Raw genomic sequence first — 20,000 nt, forward strand, 5'->3', positions numbered from 1 at the left:
TTTCGTTCGATCGTGTAAAGATAACGCACCACCCTTCCGTAATTGTTGCGGTAATTTTGCAGTGAAATCATATCGCGGGGAACATATGATTACACTGCTCAAGCACGCTGGCCAATGTTGCCTAGCGAGTGGTAGCTGCGAGTGTCCCGATCATAGCAACATGCTTGTACGGAGAAAGTTTGTGCATCTATCCAAACGCCTAGCTGCTCCTGAAGCCCCAGCCAGACAGCAAAACCACCACGAACCTTCGCTCGTTCGCTTACATAAGCGAAACGAGTCTGGTGGCGACCGATAAACCAGTCCTCGGAGTCCGCTAGTTTCGTCCCGGTTTGATGAGATGATTTATCGTAGAAAATTACACGTCCCGAGCAATCACGGCCCACCGTCGTGCACCGCCTGCTTCGCGCTTTAGCTTCCCAACCCTGTGCTTCAAAGCAACGGAACATCAAGAATGCTGTTGCTCTGGGGAGCAACTTCGTTGCTGTGCAAATCACCCTCCCCCCGGGGGGTTGGTGAAGCGATATCAGCTGGCACTGGGCAGCGCCTTCTTCGTCCACAATTGTGCTATAAGCTGAGCGCGTTTAAGGAAGAAAATACGTAGCGCAATCTGGCCCGAACAAAGTGGGCGAAAGTGGATACTCATGGACATTGTTGCAGAAGCCGCTGACCTGCTGTAGATTGGAAGCGAATAAATGAAATGGAAATGCGTCCAAACAATTATTGTTGATGCCTGGCGCCCACGCAAACCTCGTTGATTACAATGGAAGTGTCCGGCCGCCAATTTGTTGGAAAGTTTCAGACAGCACAACAGCTGCCAGCACGGCCACTTGCTTGCCCGCCTGCTCTGGAAGACAAACATGCGTAGGAAAAGAGTTGTATCGCAAGCGGAGAGACTTGTTTGTCGAATGTTTTGGCATTGCCGTGGTGAAAGCGGCGAATTATTCGTCAAATTGATACAATGGAGCCCGTTTGTTGGACGTTTGTTTATTCGACAGAGCCGTTGTTTCTGAAAAAAGATGAGCCATTATACTTTTCTACAGCTTGGGTCTAATTGTCTTTCAAACTCCTTGCAATGTTCGGTAAAGCCATGGTTTCGACTGTAGCCGGAAGATGAACCGACATTTAAATATACAACCGAAACGATGCTGGACACATACGGAACCCCTTAAGCTTGCGTTATCAATCGGGATGAAGTCAAACGAGGCAGAAGGTTTGTGAAATAACCCCGTTTGTCTACTGATAATGGGACGAAGAGTGTCGGTCTAGATAACGACACCGTTAGCGACGGCTATAGCAGAACGGCAGAATCGGACGTGCGACGCGGTTATCGCAAATTTCAGCACCTCGTAATGGTGACCGTTAGTCACCACGTATAACAAAACCGATCAAACAACGCTTGTTTGTCGCTTAGTATTTGGGGGAAAAAATCTGAATGAACATTGTAAACGCGTGAAGCTCGCATCGTCACATCGTGTTATATAAAATTGCGATTAAAGTTATTAATCTGCAACTCATCGTCATTGCCTGCCGCTATTTAGTAGTTTAGCTAGCAGGCTGCTTCAACTGCTATGTACGTATGATGATAGTTTAAATTTCTGTTTCTAAGTGGGCGTGCTCGGTGTTATGCAAAGGTACCGAGGGAAGGTCAAGGTGTGTCTCCACCTCCCCCAGGAGGAGAGCACCGCAAAAAGTGGATTTGTTTTTACTTCAAAATAAGTCTGCCCACCTGGCATTTTGTTTGGGCTGGCGCCAAAGGGGAGGGAAAGAGGAAGGGCCTACCTACGGAACGTGATTGCCGTGGTAAAAATAGGTTGTGAATCGTTAAAAAGCGACCACAATTTCCACTAGACTCGCTCTTCCGCTAGTGCATGGGTCATCGAAAGCGAAAATGGTTTCGCTTTGAAAGTGTTGTCGAGAGGGAGAGAGAGAGAGAAAGAGAAACAATATCAAAGGATTTAGAGCTACCACGTCGAAGTAGAACGAAACACCGGGAAGCAAGGATGTTGCGGTACCCTATGCGTGTGGGGTCGAAGGATCGTCGCTAGGACCATCGCGTGTGCACGCAAAAGCCCCTCGACCATTCACCCGGCCGGTCCCATTTTGTGGGAAAATATGGTTTCGGTCATTTTGTTAAATTTCTCTGTTTTCCTTTTCCCACTTTCCCAGGACAACGTGTCACTTTCCTTTCGTGTATAGGTGGCCGTGATAGAGGTACCAAACGAATCAGCGGACAGTGAACTACTACGATTGGATGCCAGGTTGTTGGTAGAAGTAGACTTTCGATTTTCTGGCAAATTCCGAACGTAGCCAGCCTGGAGAGCTACTCCGACTGCTTCCAGATGGAAGACGGCGGCCTTCATCATCTGATTTTGATAAGTGTGTACACCAATGGAGCCGTAGAGTGTGGTGCAACATGTAACCATGTAATGTCGTTTTTCATCACCTTCTAATTCCAGTCGAGCATGCCACCTTCCGCAGCAATGGCTTCCTGAAGCCCAATCCCTACGTTGAGTTCTCGATCGATGGCAAGAGCCCGCGCAAGACAGATATCATCAAAAACACCAACACCCCCAAATGGAACGAACGGTTCACAAGTCTGGTGTCGGCGAACGCGGTGCTACACTTCCGTGTGCTCGACCATTCGAGCTTCCGGAAGGATTCACTACTCGGTCAACAGACCGTCGAGCTGGCCAGCATCCTGCGACACTATAATGGTGTGCTAGAGCTGCTGGAACTGAACATGGATCTGCTGATCGATGGTGGAGGTTCCTCAAAGTCCAGTAATACCGCTACCGGTGGTAGCAGCAGCAACAACAGCATCACTCACGGCGAACTCCGGCAACCGGTGAAAGCCGGCGAGTTAGTCGTTGTGCTCGATGGGCTTAAGATCGATATGCGGTCAGTGGCGGGTAGAAGCAATAGTGGCACCAACAGCGCATCGTCCGGACTGCTACCATCGATCGGTGGTGGTGGGAGCGCTGACAGCAGTTGTAGTGGCGGTGCTGCGGCTGCTGTCATGGTCAATGGCAATGGGGTAAGTGCCCTTCACGGTGGCTTTTGTGGAATACGGCACGATGTCCACAGGGAGCGACAATTTTCGTCGGATTTCATTGTCGTGTCGTGAAGGTGAACGCGTGACTCCTTCGATTGTTTGTCGATATATTCGTTTATGCATGCATGGCACATTTAATAGGCATACACCTTCATCCAAGAGGACTGAAAACATGGGCGATCAATTAAAGTACATTCTGGCGGTCACACAACGCCCGTGACGACGGTTGTACATCGTAATATGATTTCAGTAAACGACAAACGATCGAAACCGTAAAAAGAGAGTCAAATCGTTACGATAAGATCGTTATCGATTCAATCAAAATTGATCCCACTTACTTATCGTTCTTTATGTTGTCTTTTCTTTACTTCCATATTCCCCGGGCTCGTAATGCGGTAATGATGGTTGGTGGCGTTCCTGTCTTTCTTTTTGTAATGTCATCCGGACGCGAACAGTTATCGAGCGGCATGGATATGATGCAGAACGGTGCACACTGCCACACGTTTCGTAGCAGCATACTGAACGGAGGCATACGGGCGAGGATGCGTTTACGTGGCGGTGCGGCTCATCAGCTGCAATCACCACCGGGACCAGGATCGAGCGGTGCAGTTGGAGGTAGCATCAATCATGCATTAGTGGCACCATCGGTCTCTTCCCATCAGCAACACTCACCGGTAGGTGGTGGTGGCAGCCAAAGCAATAGCGCCAGTTCGTTGACGAACAACGATTGTGCTGGTGCGAGCGCCGCGTTCAGTGAGCTTAGTATACAACCAACGGCCGGGTACGGATCGGGCATGGGCAACGGCGTCACGATGACGATGGGATCGTCTCCGAATGGTGGCGTTTCTGCTGGTTCCTCATCTACGGGTGCCATACGTCGTAGTGGCGTAAACTGGGACCAGCAAGCTGTTTCCCCCGTACCAGCAGCACAGGCATCACATGCTCGTCTCGGGCCAGTGTACTCCAATTCCTCGCAGGAAGGCATGATCAACGGGATCCCGGGTGGTGGTGGAAGCCCCGGCAGTAGCAATGCATTACCACCCATGATGGGTGGAAGCTTAACCGATCAGCAGATACTACTGCAACATCATCAACAGCAGCAGCAGCAACAACAGAATCCCATCGATGATGAACCACTGCCGGTGGGATGGGAGATGCGCGTTGATAAGTTTGGGCGACGGTACTACGTCGATCATAATACGCGTTCGACCTACTGGGAGAAACCGCAGCCACTGCCGGCCGGTTGGGAGCAACGGCGTGATCCTCGAGGTCGCGTTTACTACGTCGATCACAACACACGCACCACAACCTGGCAGCGGCCAAACAGTGAACGGTTGATGCACTTCCAGCACTGGCAGGGCCAGCGGCAACACATCATCTCGCAGGGTAATCAACGGTTCCTTTATCCCCAGCACGCCCAGCAATCCAACACCGTGTCGGTACCGCACGAAGAGGATGACGGACTCGGACCGCTACCCGAGGGCTGGGAGAAGCGCGTCCAGCCCGACAATCGGGTTTACTTTGTGAATCACAAAAATCGTACCACCCAGTGGGAGGACCCGCGAACGCAGGGTCAGGAAGTGAGCATGTTGGCCGAGGGTCCGCTACCACCCGGCTGGGAGATCCGCTACACTGCTACCGGTGAGCGGTTCTTCGTCGATCACAACAATCGCAAAACGACGTTCGAAGATCCACGGCCAGGTGCGCCAAAGGGTGTGAAGGGCGTGTACGGTGTACCGAAGGCCTACGAACGATCGTTCCGCTGGAAGCTGAGCCAATTCCGGTACCTGTGCCAGAGTAATGCGCTCGCTTCGCACATTAAAATCACGCTCACACGTCAAACATTGTTCGAGGATTCCTATCATCAGATCATGCGACTGCCGGCGTACGAGTTGCGGCGCCGACTGTACATCATCTTCCGCGGAGAGGAAGGTCTAGACTATGGTGGCGTATCGCGTGAGTGGTTCTTCTTGCTGTCGCATGAGGTGCTCAATCCGATGTACTGTCTGTTTGAGTACGCGAACAAGAACAACTACAGCCTGCAGATCAACCCGGCCAGTTACGTTAATCCCGATCACCTGCAGTACTTCAAGTTCATTGGTCGTTTCATCGCGATGGCCCTATACCATGGGCGGTTTATCTATTCCGGCTTTACGATGCCGTTCTACAAGCGCATGCTAAACAAGAAGCTTACGACCAAAGACATCGAATCGATCGATCCGGAGTTTTACAATTCACTGATCTGGGTGCGCGACAACAGCATCGATGAGTGCGGGTTGGAGCTGTGGTTTAGCGTCGATTTTGAGGTGCTGGGCCAGATCATACATCACGAGCTGAAGGAGGATGGTGATAAGGAACGTGTAACGGAGGAGAACAAGGAAGAATACATCTCACTTATGACCGAGTGGCGTATGACGAGGTACAGTTTTTTGTGGTAAAAAAGCTTTTTTGAAACGCCGGCGCCATTTAATATAATTTACCATTTTCAGAGGCATCGAGGAGCAGACGAAAACCTTCCTGGATGGCTTCAACGAGGTGGTCCCACTGGAATGGTTAAAGTATTTTGACGAACGTGAGCTCGAGTTGATGCTGTGCGGAATGCAAGAGATCGATGTGGACGATTGGCAGCGCAACTCGATCTATCGGCATTACAATCGTAACAGCAAACAGGTCGCGTGGTTCTGGCAGGTAAAACAAATCGTACCCAATGGATGAAGCAGCTGCAGCTTCAGTGCACGATATTAATCAATTTTTCTTCTTCGCTGTCCTTCTTCTCTATACAGTTTGTGCGCGAAACGGATAATGAGAAGCGTGCACGGTTACTCCAATTCGTTACCGGTACGTGCAGGGTGCCGGTAGGTGGGTTCGCTGAGCTGATGGGATCCAACGGTCCGCAGCGTTTCTGTATCGAGAAGGTGGGCAAGGACACGTGGTTGCCACGGTCACACACTTGCTTCAATCGGCTTGATCTACCACCGTACAAGAGCTACGATCAGCTGGTCGAGAAGCTGAACTATGCGATCGAGGAAACGGAAGGCTTCGGCCAGGAGTAAGGGACCGCGGGCGGATGGAGATGAAATGGAAATTCAAATGTGATCAAATGTGGTTTGTCGTTAGTGAACGATTTAGTGTGTGGTCGGATGTTTGAAAATGCGATTGCATATATCTAATGGTTCAAGGGACGAGTTTGTGCGATTGTCGTATCGGCGGAACATTGGTATAGATTAATGTGGGTAGGGAGCGTGTGTGTATGTCTGTATGTTAAAGATTCTCTTATGAAAAACCCTTTGAATGTAAAAAAAAGGCCCGGATAGATAAGGAGTTGCCTCTTGTTAATCTTTTTGCTATATTTTATGCACTCTCCCCTTAACTCCAATATTCCTTTGGTAGAAACTACTTCAGTTGTATACCTTTTAAGGCATACTAATATTCAGTTTCTTATGCTTAACGATCGTTTTGTGGAAGCTTTTTTACGATTCTGGAGCGAGTTGAGGTGAGTTGGCAGAATGTCTACGATTGAATGTTCTAAACGACTGGTGAAAACCTCTTCCACTCCGTTCATGTTCGTGGTAACAATGTGTGATAACAGTTTGATAAAAGAGGCAACTCTTAATTGTAAATAATGAGGGAAAATATTGTAAAGGCAGGGGATAAAACGGAACATAGAGAAGGGTTTGGTATATTGATACTAGCTAGAAGGGTCCTTTAGTTCGGCAATTTTGTTTTTCCATACTTCTTTCTTTTAATTTTGTTTCGATTAGAATATCATTTGCTGGAAAGACAGTAATCCCCATGTGTCGCATATATTTCTGTCCATCCATAAAACGTATACGTAGCTAGCAGATGATGAACCGTTGTCATCTGCAGTTTACACGACAGTTTGCTTCTCAGATGATTTCCAATCTTTGTTGATTTAATTTGTCTTATTATATTAAAAACCCTACTACACACCGGGGCATTTTTGTGGGTAAAGTAAAGTGCATACAAAGGTTTTGTACGACCAATTTCTACGAAATGAGCGATTTATGGGTCCATTCATCATAGTAGTGCGTCGTTGGTGTGTCGTTCGTACTTTAAAGCAAAGCAAAAATGTTTCGAAAAAGCTCACTGAGTCGGATTAGGTTTTTATTGATGGATTCCGAATAAGGCATAGGAAAGTAGTAATGCGGTTTGACCGAGAAACAGTTTTATTAAACTGGCGATAAGCATCATTGTTATAGAACAAACTTCAAACTTTCAAACAACCGAAAGTCTATCACCAATGGTTGACTGAATGAATGAATGAATGAAATGTAGAGTCAAATAGTAATACAGAGTAGAAAACACAAACCCAGAAACACTCTCGTAGCATAAAAGGTATAGTAGGAGCAGTATATGGGATTAGCAACAATCAATATACGAACGCAGCAAAATACAGACAAACACACATGCAAAGAGATAAACTATTAGCAAAAAGTGTAAATTAATTTAATATAATAAAATTCCCAAATAAGAAAGTTAGCGCGATGCGTGCGCCGCGATTCCGTTGCAAATTATTAGAACAAATCGCGAAAGAAGAACTACTATGAGCCAACCAAAACGTGTATTCGTTTATATCATACGTTGCACGAGATGCAAGTATCGCAAGACGGCGATAATCCAGAATGGTGCTGGCAGCATATAAATGGTGCTTTTGTTATTATTTAAGACGTTTTCTTACGTTATGATGCAAACGGAAAGTGCTGTTGTGTGGAATGTTAGAATTGTTTTAATTACATGTCTTTTTATTAAAAGAACTTCCAACGCGTTATCACACAGGGAATTCACACGCAACGAGCGTGAGCTTTGTTTTGAATATGGTCTCCATTGATATTTTAATGCGCTATCGTATATTGCTTTAATTGCACCGATTGTAAATTATTTGGTTTGGTTTTAATACAAGCGAAGTGGAGAAAAAAATAAAGACATTACAAGCTAAATTATGAACAATTTTCTGCATGTATTCGGTAAAAAAGGTTGAAAATTGGCACACATTTATTTTTGTAATTTTGTTGTTTATTGGAACGCTACTCATCAAAGAATTACGGTTCACACATATATGTAGGATGTTCTGCTTGATGCGTTTTTCTTTTCTCTGTTTTATGTTGCTGATACTAGATTATAGAAAGGTTGAAGACAGGGTGAGAGAGTTCTAGGGGTACTACTCGCGCGCCAAAAACAAATCTTGCGGGTTCGCTGTTTCATCTATGCTTTGGTAATTGTTTAGGGAAATGTGTTTCAGGTGGCGTGAAAATGCTATGTTTGGCTGTGCAGCAGAAGGTTGCCGGAAAACCGGTAGTAATGGGAAGTATTGCAAAGTCTAGTATGTATTGCTGTGTTTATGGGTGCCTTTTCCTCACTTCGCTAGAGTGGACAATTCTAGTAAAATATGGCTTCTGATTGGTAGATACTTCAAAATGGATATTTTAAACCGTGGCGCAAGAACACGGCCCTCTTTTCTTCTGCACATATGGGAGGAAATGAGTGATCAGGGAAACTAAATAAGTCAAAGCAGAACAGGCCCTCTGCCCTCACGGAACTGAACTGCATTCCTTTCCTGGCAAATGCGAGCGGGAGGGATTTTGGATATAATAATTTTATGTTTAAAATACAAAATCGCACACTTATACTGAGACAAATGTCTGCTGCCTAGTCAAACGGCCACTCCTCGGACAAGAAGACGATCTCTCTAACGACCCTCTTTCCACTCTATTCCTCCTTTTCCTCAGTCTCATGAATTTGAAAAACGTTTCCCCGTCAGGTCTTCATCTGTCGGTTCGCACTCCTTGTCCCCGCACTATCTGCTGTTCTTCTTCTCGCATTCAATAGGTTTAAAAGTACTGTTTCATTTAGAAAAAAAAAACACAAAAATAAATCATTTACTAATTCTAGCTAAACTATATGCACACGCCTTTTGGATCCTCAATCAAACCGTCGGATAGCCTCATGCCGGTTTCATTCATCTCTTTTCCCGTATCCCGGAGTCTTCCAGCATTCTCTCATACTGCATACCATACAATAAGGGCATTAGATTCGAATGTCCCTGTGCCATTTATCCACTCCTAAAAGCAAACTTATTGTATTCATTGTTACTAAGTGTTAGGTTAAGGTTCGTTATGACCAAATCGTAATCACAATCAATAGAGGAGTCCGCCGTGCGTTACCGCCGTAATAGTGCACCGCATCGTCGTCGGTCGATGCACTGTCGTCGGACGTAAAATAATATCACAAAACTGAGGGTCACTCTTCCTTCTACCGCGATGTGGTTGTGGATGTCGAGGTGTCGGAACGACCGCAATGGTGGCTCCCTGGGTGGGAACGCTGCCAGCAAGCTTCATAACTCATTGCCGGATTTTACCATCAGCACCACCATCAACCGGTAGTTGATGGAGAGACGACCTAACTTAAGCATAATGGGACAGTACTTGGAACGGATAACAGATCGCTCAGTAGTACTGGCGAAGCGATGGTATAGGAGCAGAAGTACGACGCAACACAACATCAGCAAAATCACAGCAAGCCGAACGGGAAGGCTACTAAGTAATGCTAGTAGCAATGGGTGCTGTGATGGGTTAGCGTGAAGCACCGATAGAGAGGAAGAACCTGCTGCAGTACAGTGCAACGAGGACTCACTAGAAGCGAGTTTCGTCGAGGCGTAAGTTGCCTCGAACGAGGAAACGGGAGGAAGAGAATGGAAATAGAGATCGTTGCAACAGGGATGACCGCTGTCACTACCTCTACCATGGTTACTAGAGCTAATACATTGACTACTGCTACGATTACTGCTGTTGCAGATATTATTGAATCGATATTGATCCGTGCAGGGCCCGCTATCGTTGACATTAGCTCCCGCTACTTCATCGCATCCACTAATACGCCACGGCCGCGGCCGTTCTCCATCCACCAGCGTATCATCTGCGTTGGGTTCGGTTTGCGCGTGAAGTCACCAGAGGTTCTTCGGCAGTACGTAGCCACCGTTGTTGAGCATGAACTTGCCATCGAGTGCCAACAATGCGCCGGGAGCCGGTTCTGTAGCCATACGATCATCTCCACCGTACGGTGGTATCTTCCCTTTCGGCCCACGATCATCCACCCCGTCGTGCCCGGTAGTGATGGTTTCCTGGACCCCGTCCTTCGTTGCGAGAGTAATCGTCGTTTTTGTGTTACCCTCGGAATCGCGTACAGTACGACGAGTTTCATAGGACTAATAGTACAAGTAGCGTTAGAAAGATCACTTGATAGTGGAGACACGTTTGACAACTTACCCCATCAGGGCGACGAATCGTCTGCGAGACGACGCTTTGCGAGAACATGCGTGGCCCCTGGAAAGCACCCTCGAAAATTCCACCTTCATGGAAGCGCTGTTTCGCTGAATTATTGCGTCGGAAAGCTGGCGGAGATGATGCAGATTGCTGTTGTTGCTCCTTAATGCCATGAATCCAGTCCATTACTTTATCCTCATCGCTAATCGATTTACGGCGTTGAATGGCGGTAGAGTTGTTCTCGCTTTTCGGTTGCCGTGGCAACAGCTCTTTCAGCTCCGGGGAAATACGTTGCAGTAGCGTGTGCAGCTGATCAGGATAGATCCTAAGAAGTAACAATGAGATTAGCATGAAAGCACGAGCTGACCGAACATGCCCTGCACCTCCTTTTACTTACTCTCCATCAAGATCCGTATCTCGTTTTATTTCATCACGTTCCAAGGGTGGTTCGTAGCCGGGCTTCAGGAACTCCTGCTTCAGATCGTAATCAAATAGTCTGCCAGTATCTGTGGACGACACGGAATAGCGCATGGCATCAATAGTTTAAGATTGAAGTTCAAAACTCCACTCCAAACTCTTACCATCGTACTCCTCCAGCGATTTCATCATCTCCTGCATCTGATGCTCGAAGTACTTCTGCATCTCGAGCGGATTGGTGAACACCTGTACACCAAACAGCTTCCGGTTGTCGAACAGCTCGTCATCGCTATCATCTTCCTCGAGCCAGATCGGCTTGCGGAACTCATCGCGCAATGTGCCTTTCTTCTTGCTATAGCATAAAAAAGGACGGATTAGCATACGCACTAAAGACGGATATCACGGCGCATAATCACTACTCACCGATTATCGTCGTCGTCGTCCTTTCTGCCATCCAAACCCATGAATTTCTTTAAAAGGTCCATCTTTACCACGCAAATTTTGACGAATTGACGGGGCGCACGAGAGGCCCACCGGAGCGGATGAAGGAAAGGATGGTTTCGATTGCTGCGATCGAGAGCCTGTAAGCTCGCAGACGAGATAGGGGTTAATCCGTCCGTAAGTGATAATAGGACCTAATCGTGGAGTAGCGATTATCGATGTTTAGACGGTCGGTGGCTGTTCGGTTCGTTTGAGCCTTCTTTTTTGCTTTTTTCCTCTTCCTCAAGGGTGCTGAACAAAGTCACGTAGGACACCTTTCGCTTTTGCGATGTTTTGATTTCAGGATCGATTTTCTTCTCGCGCCTTCGTTTCGTTGCTTTGCAGCGTGTTTAGACTAGATATCGCACTAGCAACAAGGATTACAACAAGTTTTGAAGAATTCAGAACAGGATCGATAAAAAACTACAGCTGAACTACACCAACCGATTATCGGACTGAAAACACGGAACGGAAAGAAATAATTATCAAATCACGCCTTCTAGAAAGGTAATCCGGTATTGATCTAACGATTTGCACAGAGTTTAAGCCGAGAAAGAAAGGTTTTAACGCCGAAGACCGCGGACAAATAGTTTGCCGTGACGAAAGGTTCTAGAAAATTGGGTTTTCCGCTGTCAAACAAGGGCGCAGGCGTGCGATAAGAGTGCAAGCGAGAGGGCAGCGTGAAAGAGCGAGGAAGCAGGAAAGGATTGAAAATAATTAAAAATCATATTTATTAAGTCCCAAAGACAAATAATGAATTAATAATTAGGGTAACACGCTACGTGTTTTGTTTGCTATTAAATTTTCACAACATCAAACGCTCCTTCCTCCGCAATTAAAGAAAACACGTAAAACGCATCGCTCGGAGGTTTGATTTTAGGATTCCTCGTTTATTTGACTAACGGGTGACAACAACGAGCCGCGGCTTCCTCGTGGCATTATGAATTAAAGCGGGAGAGTTTTTCAGTGGTGATGGTCTTCCTTCTCAAATCGCTGGCCACAGTAACCGCATGCGTGTGCTCCCGGTTTATCCTACGAAGGCATCACGAAGAGTTTGTAATGATTTTGCATTGGGAATGATTTGAGCCTCAACTTCACGGCGACTCACCAAATTGATGTACACCTTCGGATGACCGAGGGCAGGATCGGTACCGCCATCGCAGCAGACAACGCGTTCCGACGATTTGATGATTGGGGTTTCGTCAATCAGTTTAACGGCCCAGTTGGGGTTTACCACCTTGGTTGCGTTCACGAAGCGGGCATTCCGGTAGTCCCCAGCATCGTAGAACTGGAAAATAAACAGACGTTGTTAGGGAACACGGAAAACCGCACAACGGCCACTTGCGTAATCGGGATCGGAGTTCTCACCTGTCCCGTGTGCGTAATTTCATCCTTAATCACAGCGCAGCGACTGGCCAGCACTTGGGTGCTGATGGATCGGCTACTGACCGCATTCGTTAGCCGGCGGACCGGCGACCAGAGCATCCGTGAGGCCATATCCGACGGGATTTTGTTCCGGGCACGGGTTTGTTTTCGTTTTGTGGACCTGGAAAACCAATTTTTTTTTTGCGAACGGCGAGCTGTCACCGCGCGTCACAGCTGACACAAACAGAGAAAAAAGCGAAGAAATTCCGCGTGAGATTCGAGTCGCCAACCTAGGCCGCTAAACGCTCGCTCAGAATCAAAACACTGCCTTTGCGGAAACAGGTGAGTTAATGGATTCTTCAAATTTTTCTTTAACTTTAACACGGCAGCCTCGCTTGCGGTCTTGCGACGAGCCTCGAAAGGTACCGACTTTCTCCGTCCCCACTGTCCCATATAATTCTACAAGTTTGTGGCGGAAAATCGCGTTGCAATTGAGTGCGTGGCAGGTGAACAGGAAAAGCGGGTGCATCGATTTCCAAATTACGGAGTATTCACGGTGGAGGAGCTAATTGATGGCTGCATCGTTGGCGGGTGAAGTGCGTGCACTAAGTGGCCGTCGAAAGTGGACACCTTCGTTCATCGTGGTAAACGCATGACGAGCGTGCAAGACAACAGCGGGAAAAGTGCATCCTGATTCATCAAAGTGCAGGTTGCACTTTCCCCGCAGACTTCCTTGGCTCTTTCGTTTTGTCTGCTACGCATATTCTCCGCACCTGTGGAAACACCTCAACAATTTACAATTTTTTTTTTCGTGGAAATGAAGTCGTCATCTTTTGTCGATTCTCTTCCTCCAATATTCTGCAGTATATGGCTTTACTAATGGACATTCCATTCACTCTGGGACAACGGCATTTCATTTACCGTTTCCTCGTGTCGCCCCTGTCGAGAATCTATTGTGGGGTGCCAAATATGGGACGCGATTTGTTATGCTCAGTGTGCAGCGGCCGTGGGGCGGTGATTTGGAGCAACGAACAAAATGCGTGTGTCCACTAGAAAGCGTCCGATGGACGTAGCTTAAAATTGCGTTTGATTGAAGTAGGCCGCGCAGCTTGCTTGTTGGTTTCCTTCCTTCGAAAGCAACCAGTTCGGTCATCAGTTCTTTTTGCCGTTTGTGTTCAAGGTTGAAGTTGCCAGTGGAAATGGATCTTTAGTAACTTTTCTTCCATTTCTGTCCCCACAGTAAGCATGGCAACAGTGCAAAACCAAGAAGATCTAGAGGCTCGTATTGCGCGCATCAAGAAGCGGAATGAGGAACTGGAGAAGAAGCATCGCGAAGCTGAGGAGGATCGCTTACGAGCGATGAAGGAGAATGCCATGGTCGAAATCCGGGCGTCGAAGCATGACGATTGGCCACGGGAGCATAAATACGACAAGATCGAGTTCAACTATGATCTGGATCCGGAAGCATTGGCACAGCTAGAAGGTCAGCATTAACCATCACGACGACGTCCCCCACTTTTCCTTTTTATAAACAGTTTGTTTGTTCTGTTACAGAGAAAAAGAAAGAAAAGGATGCTTTCATTCAAAAGATCGCAAAAGAGTATAAGGTGTTTGCCGAGGGTGAAGGACCACCGCCCGATCCAGCGTACAGCTTTTTGGCCGATGTTGAACGAGACGGCGAAAAGGCAGCGGCAGCGAATGCCGCTGCAGCAGCTGCAGGAAACGGGTCGCATGCACCTTCTACGAATGGAACTCGAAGCCCGCCTTCCCGTGGTGATAATTTCGATCGCCGCAATCCTCACAACCGCAGTGGTCACCGGCATCCACAGGGAGGTGGTGGAGGTGGTGGTAGAGGACGTGGAGGTGCTTCTGGTAAATCGCACCATGGCCAAACTGGCAGCACCGTTCAACGATCCTACTCAACGAACGAACACGATGGGTGGCGATCGGCCTCTGGTGAGCAGCATCGGAAATCGCAAGGATCACAGGATGGTGGTCTGTGGAGACGGGAATCGGGTGGTTCGGAAGCACCTCCAAGAGCACCGAAGGAAGATGCTGCAAATCTGACTGCCTCCGTGAAGCTGGAACCCAATCTAAGGGTTTCGGTTTCGCGGGACGGAGATTTTAAAAGCGTGAAGGGTAGGTCCTGTGACGAAACAGAGATCCTTAAAGAAACTAATCTAATGGAATCCGTCCCTTTTAGTGACTTCTCCGCCGATTATCGGTTCGGGACGAGTAGGACCACGCCATCCGGGGAAGCCACAGTTTCAGTTCCACGCTGGTCAAGGCGATGGGCAGCCCACTCATGGGAAGCAACTGCCGCTGACGCGTAGACAGACCGAATCATCAGGGGATCAGTTCAATCGCAACGCGCCGGCGCGTAAATCCGATCGTGGCTCTGAGTCAAGTAAGAGAAACCCGGGTGGACATAAGGGCCATTCCGCTTCCGCCACGCACAATAACAATGGAAACAACACAAATGGAGGTGCTGGTAACCTTCAGGATCGACTCAATCGTAACCGCCAGACGAGCGGCAGTGATAAGAACGATAATCACCTCAAAGCAGCCGCTCAGCAGCCCCCGGTGGCGACTGATTCGGCCAAGGCTACGCTCAAGACGATTTCGAAAATCATCGAAAAGAATGCCGCGATCGATGAGCAGCTGTTGCGCGAAAACGAGAAGCTCATAACCTCGAAGGTGAAGGAGCTACGTCTGCAGCAAGCCGAACAGTAGTCGTCCGTCGGGCACCATGCCGTTCGTAAGATTTCAGTTCGCCGAATGGATGATTCTTGATTTTAATCTCATATCTACGGCGACGAAAGAGGAAGCGCTGATTGATGATCGCGATACGAGAAATTTGCTTCTAGCGCCCGACTGTTTTATGGAGAGACGTTCACCTTACTTGCACCCTTCGCAAGTATCGTAGAGAAGAAAGAAACCCGGTTGTGTCAGGTTTTTGTTAGGTTTTTATTCAGTTTTACCTCTTCAACGATATGCTGCAACGATTCGAAGCGAATTGAAGGCAGGCAAAATGTGGCAGCGTAGAATGCAGTGCGGAGTGAAAATTATAAGTATCATTACTCACATCACTACTCTCCATTAACCTGCATATGCAAAGAGAAGGCATTTAATTTGCAGTTCTATTTATTATTGCTCATTGAGTATGCGTTATAAACAATTGCAGTTATCAATATTTTAACCGATGATTTGTTTTTTTATAAAAATACTAAATTAAATTGAAGCTCGCATAATGGTCTGTTGTCTTTTATTCGCCGCTACCAGTTTGCTTTTCCAGAAATTAATCAAATAAGTACCACAAATTGGAAAATCACATTTTTCCGAGAAAAGCAATTTCCACAATGCACGCTTCATCGGGCGAAATGACACCTCGCTCGTGTGGCCCGGAATCAAAACAAACAAATCGCATCGATTCCGCGGAACGTTTCGTGGCGCCCAGTTAATTAATATGTTTTGTTAACGAATCAAAAGAAGCTAAATTAAGGGCCCAGGCAGGAGTGGAAAGCAGAAGGTAGAGCCCGCATCGGAATCGGCAACTTCCGTTCGCAGCACCTAGCATCAATGAAAAAAGCCTCTTCGTGACGAGTGTTGTGTACACGGGGTAAGTGCATTTGTTGCATTTGTTTACACTGGAGGGCTCGGCGGAAGGCGCATGGCTCTACGTGAACCCCTTTCGTAGTACAACAGCCTTCTTCAACGGAAAATTTCTTCCGTCCCTCGAGTTAATCGAATTCGGCTGACGACGTTCGATGGTTGCATAATGCGAAGTTGGCAAAGGGTGATGCTCTACGAGAGGGCGGGTGAGTCGACAACTGTTGCCGTTCCAACATCGGCATTTATCACAATCATCGTGTGTCTGCGACACCTGAGAGTAAATGCCCACCGGAATGCCTGTCCGTGACGACCACTTAGCTCCAACGTTCCCAACCTATATTTTGTGTTGACGATTTTCTTGTGATAACGATTGAAGCACCGCGGAGCGCGTAATTCGCCAGCATGCACCCCCCTTTGCCGATGTCCCACGCGACGGGTACCGTGACACTGATAATTACGTCAGTGCTTATCGATTGTTGAGTGGACAAGGGCCACGCTGAACAATGGTAGGAAATGTGCGTATGGACAAATAGCACCGGGGAGATCATCTCCGTAGCGTGACCATCGGATACAGGAAGGTTTAGAGATTGAAAATGCCAAGATAAGCGTTTTCTTGTAGCGTATGTTTAATAAGAACTCCATAGAAAATGAGATTCCGACGCAGTACTCCTTCGCCTGGAACCTGTTATTGCTTTCCAGTCCAGTCCAAACACTCCCATAGTGGAAGTCACAATAAGCGGCGACCAGCGCCAGCTGTTTGTGCAACCGGCTGCTAATGAACGCGACCCGGCCAAGCGCGTGGTCCACACGCGCACTCGATCACACCCGCGAAGCCATTCACGAAACCGCGATCGGTGACGGTGGTTCGTTGTTGTCGAGAACTGTGTGCTACTGAGCAATAGGGGAACGTATCTAGTAGTTCTGCAGACAAAAGTGGTTCACGCGTTTACATTGCTCTTGATATTGCGGTGGTTACTGCGATAGTTCAAGGTAACGTTGAAGTAGAGAGTGGTTTCGCGCCCTACTGTGCATTGCATCAGCGTTTCTTGGTGTCGTTTCGAATGCGGAAGTGTAGAACCAAAGATAAAAAAGCAAACTGCACTGTGAATTCCTCCTTGAGAATCGGAAACTTGAACTGCAGGAAGCCGGTATCCTAGAAGCTGCGATCCTGATCGTTGAAAGATCAACTAGTGCTCTTTAACGCTCGTTGTTATAAGCAACAAGAGAACGTTGGAAAAATTTATTTTTCATGGATTGCTTCTCTTAATTAAATTAGCAACACGTCTGATTTGTGTATCATGCCAGAAAGACTTGTTGGTCCTTTCGTTTGTAGTACCTTCCGCATGGACTTACTCGCAGACACGATTATTACGATTTATATGCCGCTCCCGCTGAATCAGACAAGTCGACAGATATCAAGGGCACCGACTATCGTGGGAGTGTTACGTGATGATATCTATCTGTACCGGCTATCTAAATCCATCTAACCCCAGACGCCATTGGCGGGATCCAGTGTTATCGTGCATGCCATTTGAATCACGGGAATCGCGGGAATCGCGTGAGTCGGTGCACCGATTGATTTACGCGTGCGTCATAGAGTGATCCCAAGATATTGGTTTGGTTTTGCGTCGAGTGGGAGTTGTGCGATTTTTATAACCGGCTCTAGGTGGATCGCTATCACTATCAGATCTATCTTTTGACCGCCTCTCATACAGTGTAATAGAATACCCTAACTGTGATGTCGCATTTGGGTGCATTGAAGAAGTATCCACCGGCGAGCAAGGATCCTGTGTAGTAAACAGAATCGCGGACGTGAGGTGCTATAAATAAAGAGTAAAGTTGACCGTTACAGATTGTAGCTTTGCGCTGAAAGCAAACGATCGGCGGGCTTACCGAATAGTAAACAACGGCATGTCTCAAGTGATTACGATTGCGGCTTCCTGCGAGCTGCGGGCCGCAAATCGCATGTGACCTTCACTTCAGTCTACTCTAGTAACCTCACGCGTAACTGGCGAGTGTGGCGTATGGACCTGGTGCATCCGAGGTTCAGTTCGTGCGTCTAAGTACCTGATAACGAACGAACACAGGACGTTGTTGTGCTTACTAGTAGTTTGAACTCTTCGTACCGTGAGTGGCGTCAAATCCTCCTTCACAGTTCACTGCTAGTACGACAACCCCTTCGGGGGATTAGCTGTGCTGGCTGTCTTTGACGGTTTAGTACAACTGAATAAACATACCAACGCTCATGGGCACTTTCGAGAGGTTGAACCTTCACGAGGCGGCCTTACTGATAAGGTAGCGCAAGGCTTCGCTGAAAATTCAAAAACTGGATTAGTCTTGTTAGTGTCATTTTAATATGTTAAAAAGTGGACATGCGATTTTGGAGTTGACAACGAACTTTCTACTTCTTTTCAAATTTCACTAAACAAACAGGGCACAAACAAATTCGTGCCATTTAGAATAGAACCACCGGATTCGATTATCGGTTGGCGACCGATCAGGAAGAGGTTGGATGGCCTTTCGCTAACGACGTTGAGCACAACGTGGCGTTATGCACCCTTCCCCGCAGGCGTCCCCTTCTCGCTTAGCGTTCAAGTGGTTTTCTACGGTCAAAGTCCACCTCGAACCGACGACCGGTCTATCAGTAGGTCGAGGCGGGTGGGGGCCTATCATACTGGAACGACTGTACCGGAGCCGGCATAACCATATCGAAGTCAATCGAGACGGTCACACCAGTCCGTTCGGGCCGTTGTTTGGGTTGCGCTGACGCACGTTTCGCCGCACGTTCCACCGGGAGAAGTTCAACGACGGAACAATTGTTGTGCACGCAGTTCGCCGCGGTGCTTATGCAAAAAGATGTTACATGTTGTTGTTTGCTGTTTTCGCCTCGGTGCTGGTACTTTTGTCTCGGGTATATTATAATGTTCCCATTGAATTGCTAATTCAACTTGCACTTGTCAGGCGCGGAGATATATTATTTATTTGAGTTGCTTTAAATCACTTGCCTTTGTCAACACAAGTGATATGCAAATGAAATGGGTTATATTTTCTTGAAACAAGGCATGCCATGTTATTTGTTATTATGTACAGATTATTCTTAACTGAATTTCTTGATTGAGATAGAAGATTGAACGGGATCCCGAGTATCGAAGAAAAGAAACAACATTTAAAAATATTTTTTTTAGCAACATCTAGCACTCGGGAACAAAATCTACGTCAGAACCACTCTGTTAGCAATGAAATTACAATTGTTTGCCTTTTGTCACATCATTAAACGGTAAAGCACCTTTGGGGCCAACAGCATCTCCAGTAGCCCCCTTTATCGCCAGTATGCTAATGGGCTAGACCGCGTCTGTGGGGGAAGATAAATTAACGTGTTGCTGGCAAACAGGCTGTTGGCTAGCAGCTTTCCTGGACAAAATGACACGAGAGTATAATGCGCACAAATGCCTACTATGCTAATATGTCTAGTCACCGAAAGCTGGACGCCGCTGGTGCCTGTTATCAGACACTGACACGATTTTTTTTAAACAGAATTATTATTGCTTTATGGTGGCCCCTACGAGTGGGCCAAGTCCAAAGTCCCGGGAGTGTGCATGCGACGCAGCTGATAGGATTGGGTGCCTTAGTTGGTGGGACAGAGTAGACGTGCCTATCGTATCGCGGTTCCGATAAGACAGAAGACAATTGCCTCTCCGAAGGGAAGGGATCAACCTTGATGCGTCATCTATGGGCGTTCGAGTTGCTCCGATTAATGAATGGGCGACTGATTTCAGTACCATTTCCGCCTCCAC

At 47.4% G+C, this 20,000-nt stretch overlaps 5 protein-coding genes and 1 long non-coding RNA gene across 15 annotated transcripts in view; 3 read left to right on the plus strand and 3 right to left on the minus strand.

Annotated features, from left to right (window-relative positions):
- Positions 1-7,540, plus strand: part of LOC125950393 (E3 ubiquitin-protein ligase Su(dx)) — an 8,165-nt gene extending 625 nt beyond the window's left edge. For 2 of the 3 annotated variants that reach the window (XM_049678340.1, XM_049678341.1), the window contains exons 2-6: positions 2,167-2,376; positions 2,457-3,034; positions 3,508-5,471; positions 5,542-5,740; positions 5,836-7,540. In XM_049678340.1, the coding sequence (XP_049534297.1) occupies positions 2,340-2,376; positions 2,457-3,034; positions 3,508-5,471; positions 5,542-5,740; positions 5,836-6,105 (3,048 nt within the window). In that variant the 5' untranslated portion in view covers positions 2,167-2,339 and the 3' untranslated portion in view covers positions 6,106-7,540. The remainder of the gene's footprint in view (positions 1-2,166; positions 2,377-2,456; positions 3,035-3,507; positions 5,472-5,541; positions 5,741-5,835) is intronic. The other variant, XM_049678342.1, reaches the window with a different exon arrangement.
- A 435-nt stretch (positions 7,541-7,975) lies between these two features.
- Positions 7,976-11,891, minus strand: LOC125950394 (uncharacterized). The gene is made up of 6 exons (XM_049678344.1): positions 11,674-11,891; positions 11,173-11,596; positions 10,914-11,101; positions 10,730-10,838; positions 10,336-10,657; positions 7,976-10,274 (listed from the first exon to the last, which is right to left on the minus strand). The coding sequence occupies exons 2-6, from the start codon at positions 11,232-11,234 to the stop codon at positions 10,014-10,016; spliced, it is 942 nt and encodes a 313-aa protein (XP_049534301.1). The 5' UTR covers positions 11,235-11,596; positions 11,674-11,891; the 3' UTR covers positions 7,976-10,013.
- A 204-nt stretch (positions 11,892-12,095) lies between these two features.
- Positions 12,096-12,827, minus strand: LOC125950395 (NADH dehydrogenase [ubiquinone] iron-sulfur protein 6, mitochondrial). The gene is made up of 3 exons (XM_049678345.1): positions 12,598-12,827; positions 12,338-12,517; positions 12,096-12,261 (listed from the first exon to the last, which is right to left on the minus strand). The coding sequence occupies exons 1-3, from the start codon at positions 12,724-12,726 to the stop codon at positions 12,193-12,195; spliced, it is 378 nt and encodes a 125-aa protein (XP_049534302.1). The 5' UTR covers positions 12,727-12,827; the 3' UTR covers positions 12,096-12,192.
- A 91-nt stretch (positions 12,828-12,918) lies between these two features.
- On the plus strand, positions 12,919-15,845 carry LOC125950476 (uncharacterized). 5 transcript variants are annotated; one of them, XM_049678505.1, is made up of 4 exons: positions 12,919-12,936; positions 13,835-14,077; positions 14,149-14,733; positions 14,798-15,845. In XM_049678505.1, exons 2-4 carry the CDS (start codon positions 13,840-13,842, stop codon positions 15,325-15,327), a joined length of 1,353 nt encoding a protein of 450 aa, XP_049534462.1. In that variant the 5' UTR covers positions 12,919-12,936; positions 13,835-13,839; the 3' UTR covers positions 15,328-15,845. The 5 variants fall into 5 exon arrangements, with proteins under 5 accessions (XP_049534462.1, XP_049534459.1, XP_049534457.1 ...); XM_049678502.1 differs by lacking the exon at positions 12,919-12,936 and adding an exon at positions 12,964-13,016; XM_049678500.1 differs by lacking the exon at positions 12,919-12,936 and adding an exon at positions 13,027-13,190.
- Positions 15,846-16,048: 203 nt separating this feature from the next.
- LOC125950475 (sodium-coupled monocarboxylate transporter 1) overlaps positions 16,049-20,000 on the plus strand; it is a 7,482-nt gene continuing 3,530 nt past the window's right edge. Inside the window, exon 1 of one of the 3 annotated variants that reach the window (XM_049678498.1) lies at positions 16,049-16,213. The gene's annotated coding sequence lies outside the window, so the exon portion shown is untranslated. Of the gene's footprint in view, positions 16,214-17,035; positions 17,197-18,392; positions 18,502-20,000 lie in introns of those variants that run through there. The other 2 variants (XM_049678497.1, XM_049678499.1) reach the window with 2 other exon arrangements.
- Positions 17,285-18,572, minus strand: LOC125950477 (uncharacterized). 2 transcript variants are annotated; one of them, XR_007468730.1, is made up of 3 exons: positions 18,444-18,572; positions 18,100-18,273; positions 17,285-18,026 (listed from the first exon to the last, which is right to left on the minus strand). It is a non-coding gene; the product is annotated as an uncharacterized LOC125950477 (long non-coding RNA). The 2 variants fall into 2 exon arrangements; XR_007468729.1 differs by lacking the exon at positions 18,444-18,572 and adding an exon at positions 18,333-18,442.

This window comes from Anopheles darlingi, chromosome 2 (assembly GCF_943734745.1).
Source record: "Anopheles darlingi chromosome 2, idAnoDarlMG_H_01, whole genome shotgun sequence".
NCBI classification, from domain to species: Eukaryota; Metazoa; Arthropoda; class Insecta; order Diptera; family Culicidae; genus Anopheles; species Anopheles darlingi.

Coding starts and splice junctions, on each gene's coding strand:
- LOC125950394 (XM_049678344.1), bottom strand. CDS start 11,234: ATGGACCTTTTAAAGAAATTCATGGGTTTGGATGGCAGAAAGGACGAC. Junction 10,658..10,729: donor GATACGGATCTTGATGGAGA/GTAAGTAAAAGG, acceptor GTTACTTCTTAG/GATCTATCCTGATCAGCTGC. Junction 10,275..10,335: donor CGATTCGTCGCCCTGATGGG/GTAAGTTGTCAA, acceptor TTGTACTATTAG/TCCTATGAAACTCGTCGTAC.
- LOC125950395 (XM_049678345.1), bottom strand. CDS start 12,726: ATGGCCTCACGGATGCTCTGGTCGCCGGTCCGCCGGCTAACGAATGCG. Junction 12,518..12,597: donor AAATTACGCACACGGGACAG/GTGAGAACTCCG, acceptor TTTATTTTCCAG/TTCTACGATGCTGGGGACTA. Junction 12,262..12,337: donor CGAAGGTGTACATCAATTTG/GTGAGTCGCCGT, acceptor ATGCCTTCGTAG/GATAAACCGGGAGCACACGC.
- LOC125950476 (XM_049678505.1), top strand. CDS start 13,840: ATGGCAACAGTGCAAAACCAAGAAGATCTAGAGGCTCGTATTGCGCGC. Junction 14,078..14,148: donor AGCATTGGCACAGCTAGAAG/GTCAGCATTAAC, acceptor GTTCTGTTACAG/AGAAAAAGAAAGAAAAGGAT. Junction 14,734..14,797: donor AGATTTTAAAAGCGTGAAGG/GTAGGTCCTGTG, acceptor CGTCCCTTTTAG/TGACTTCTCCGCCGATTATC.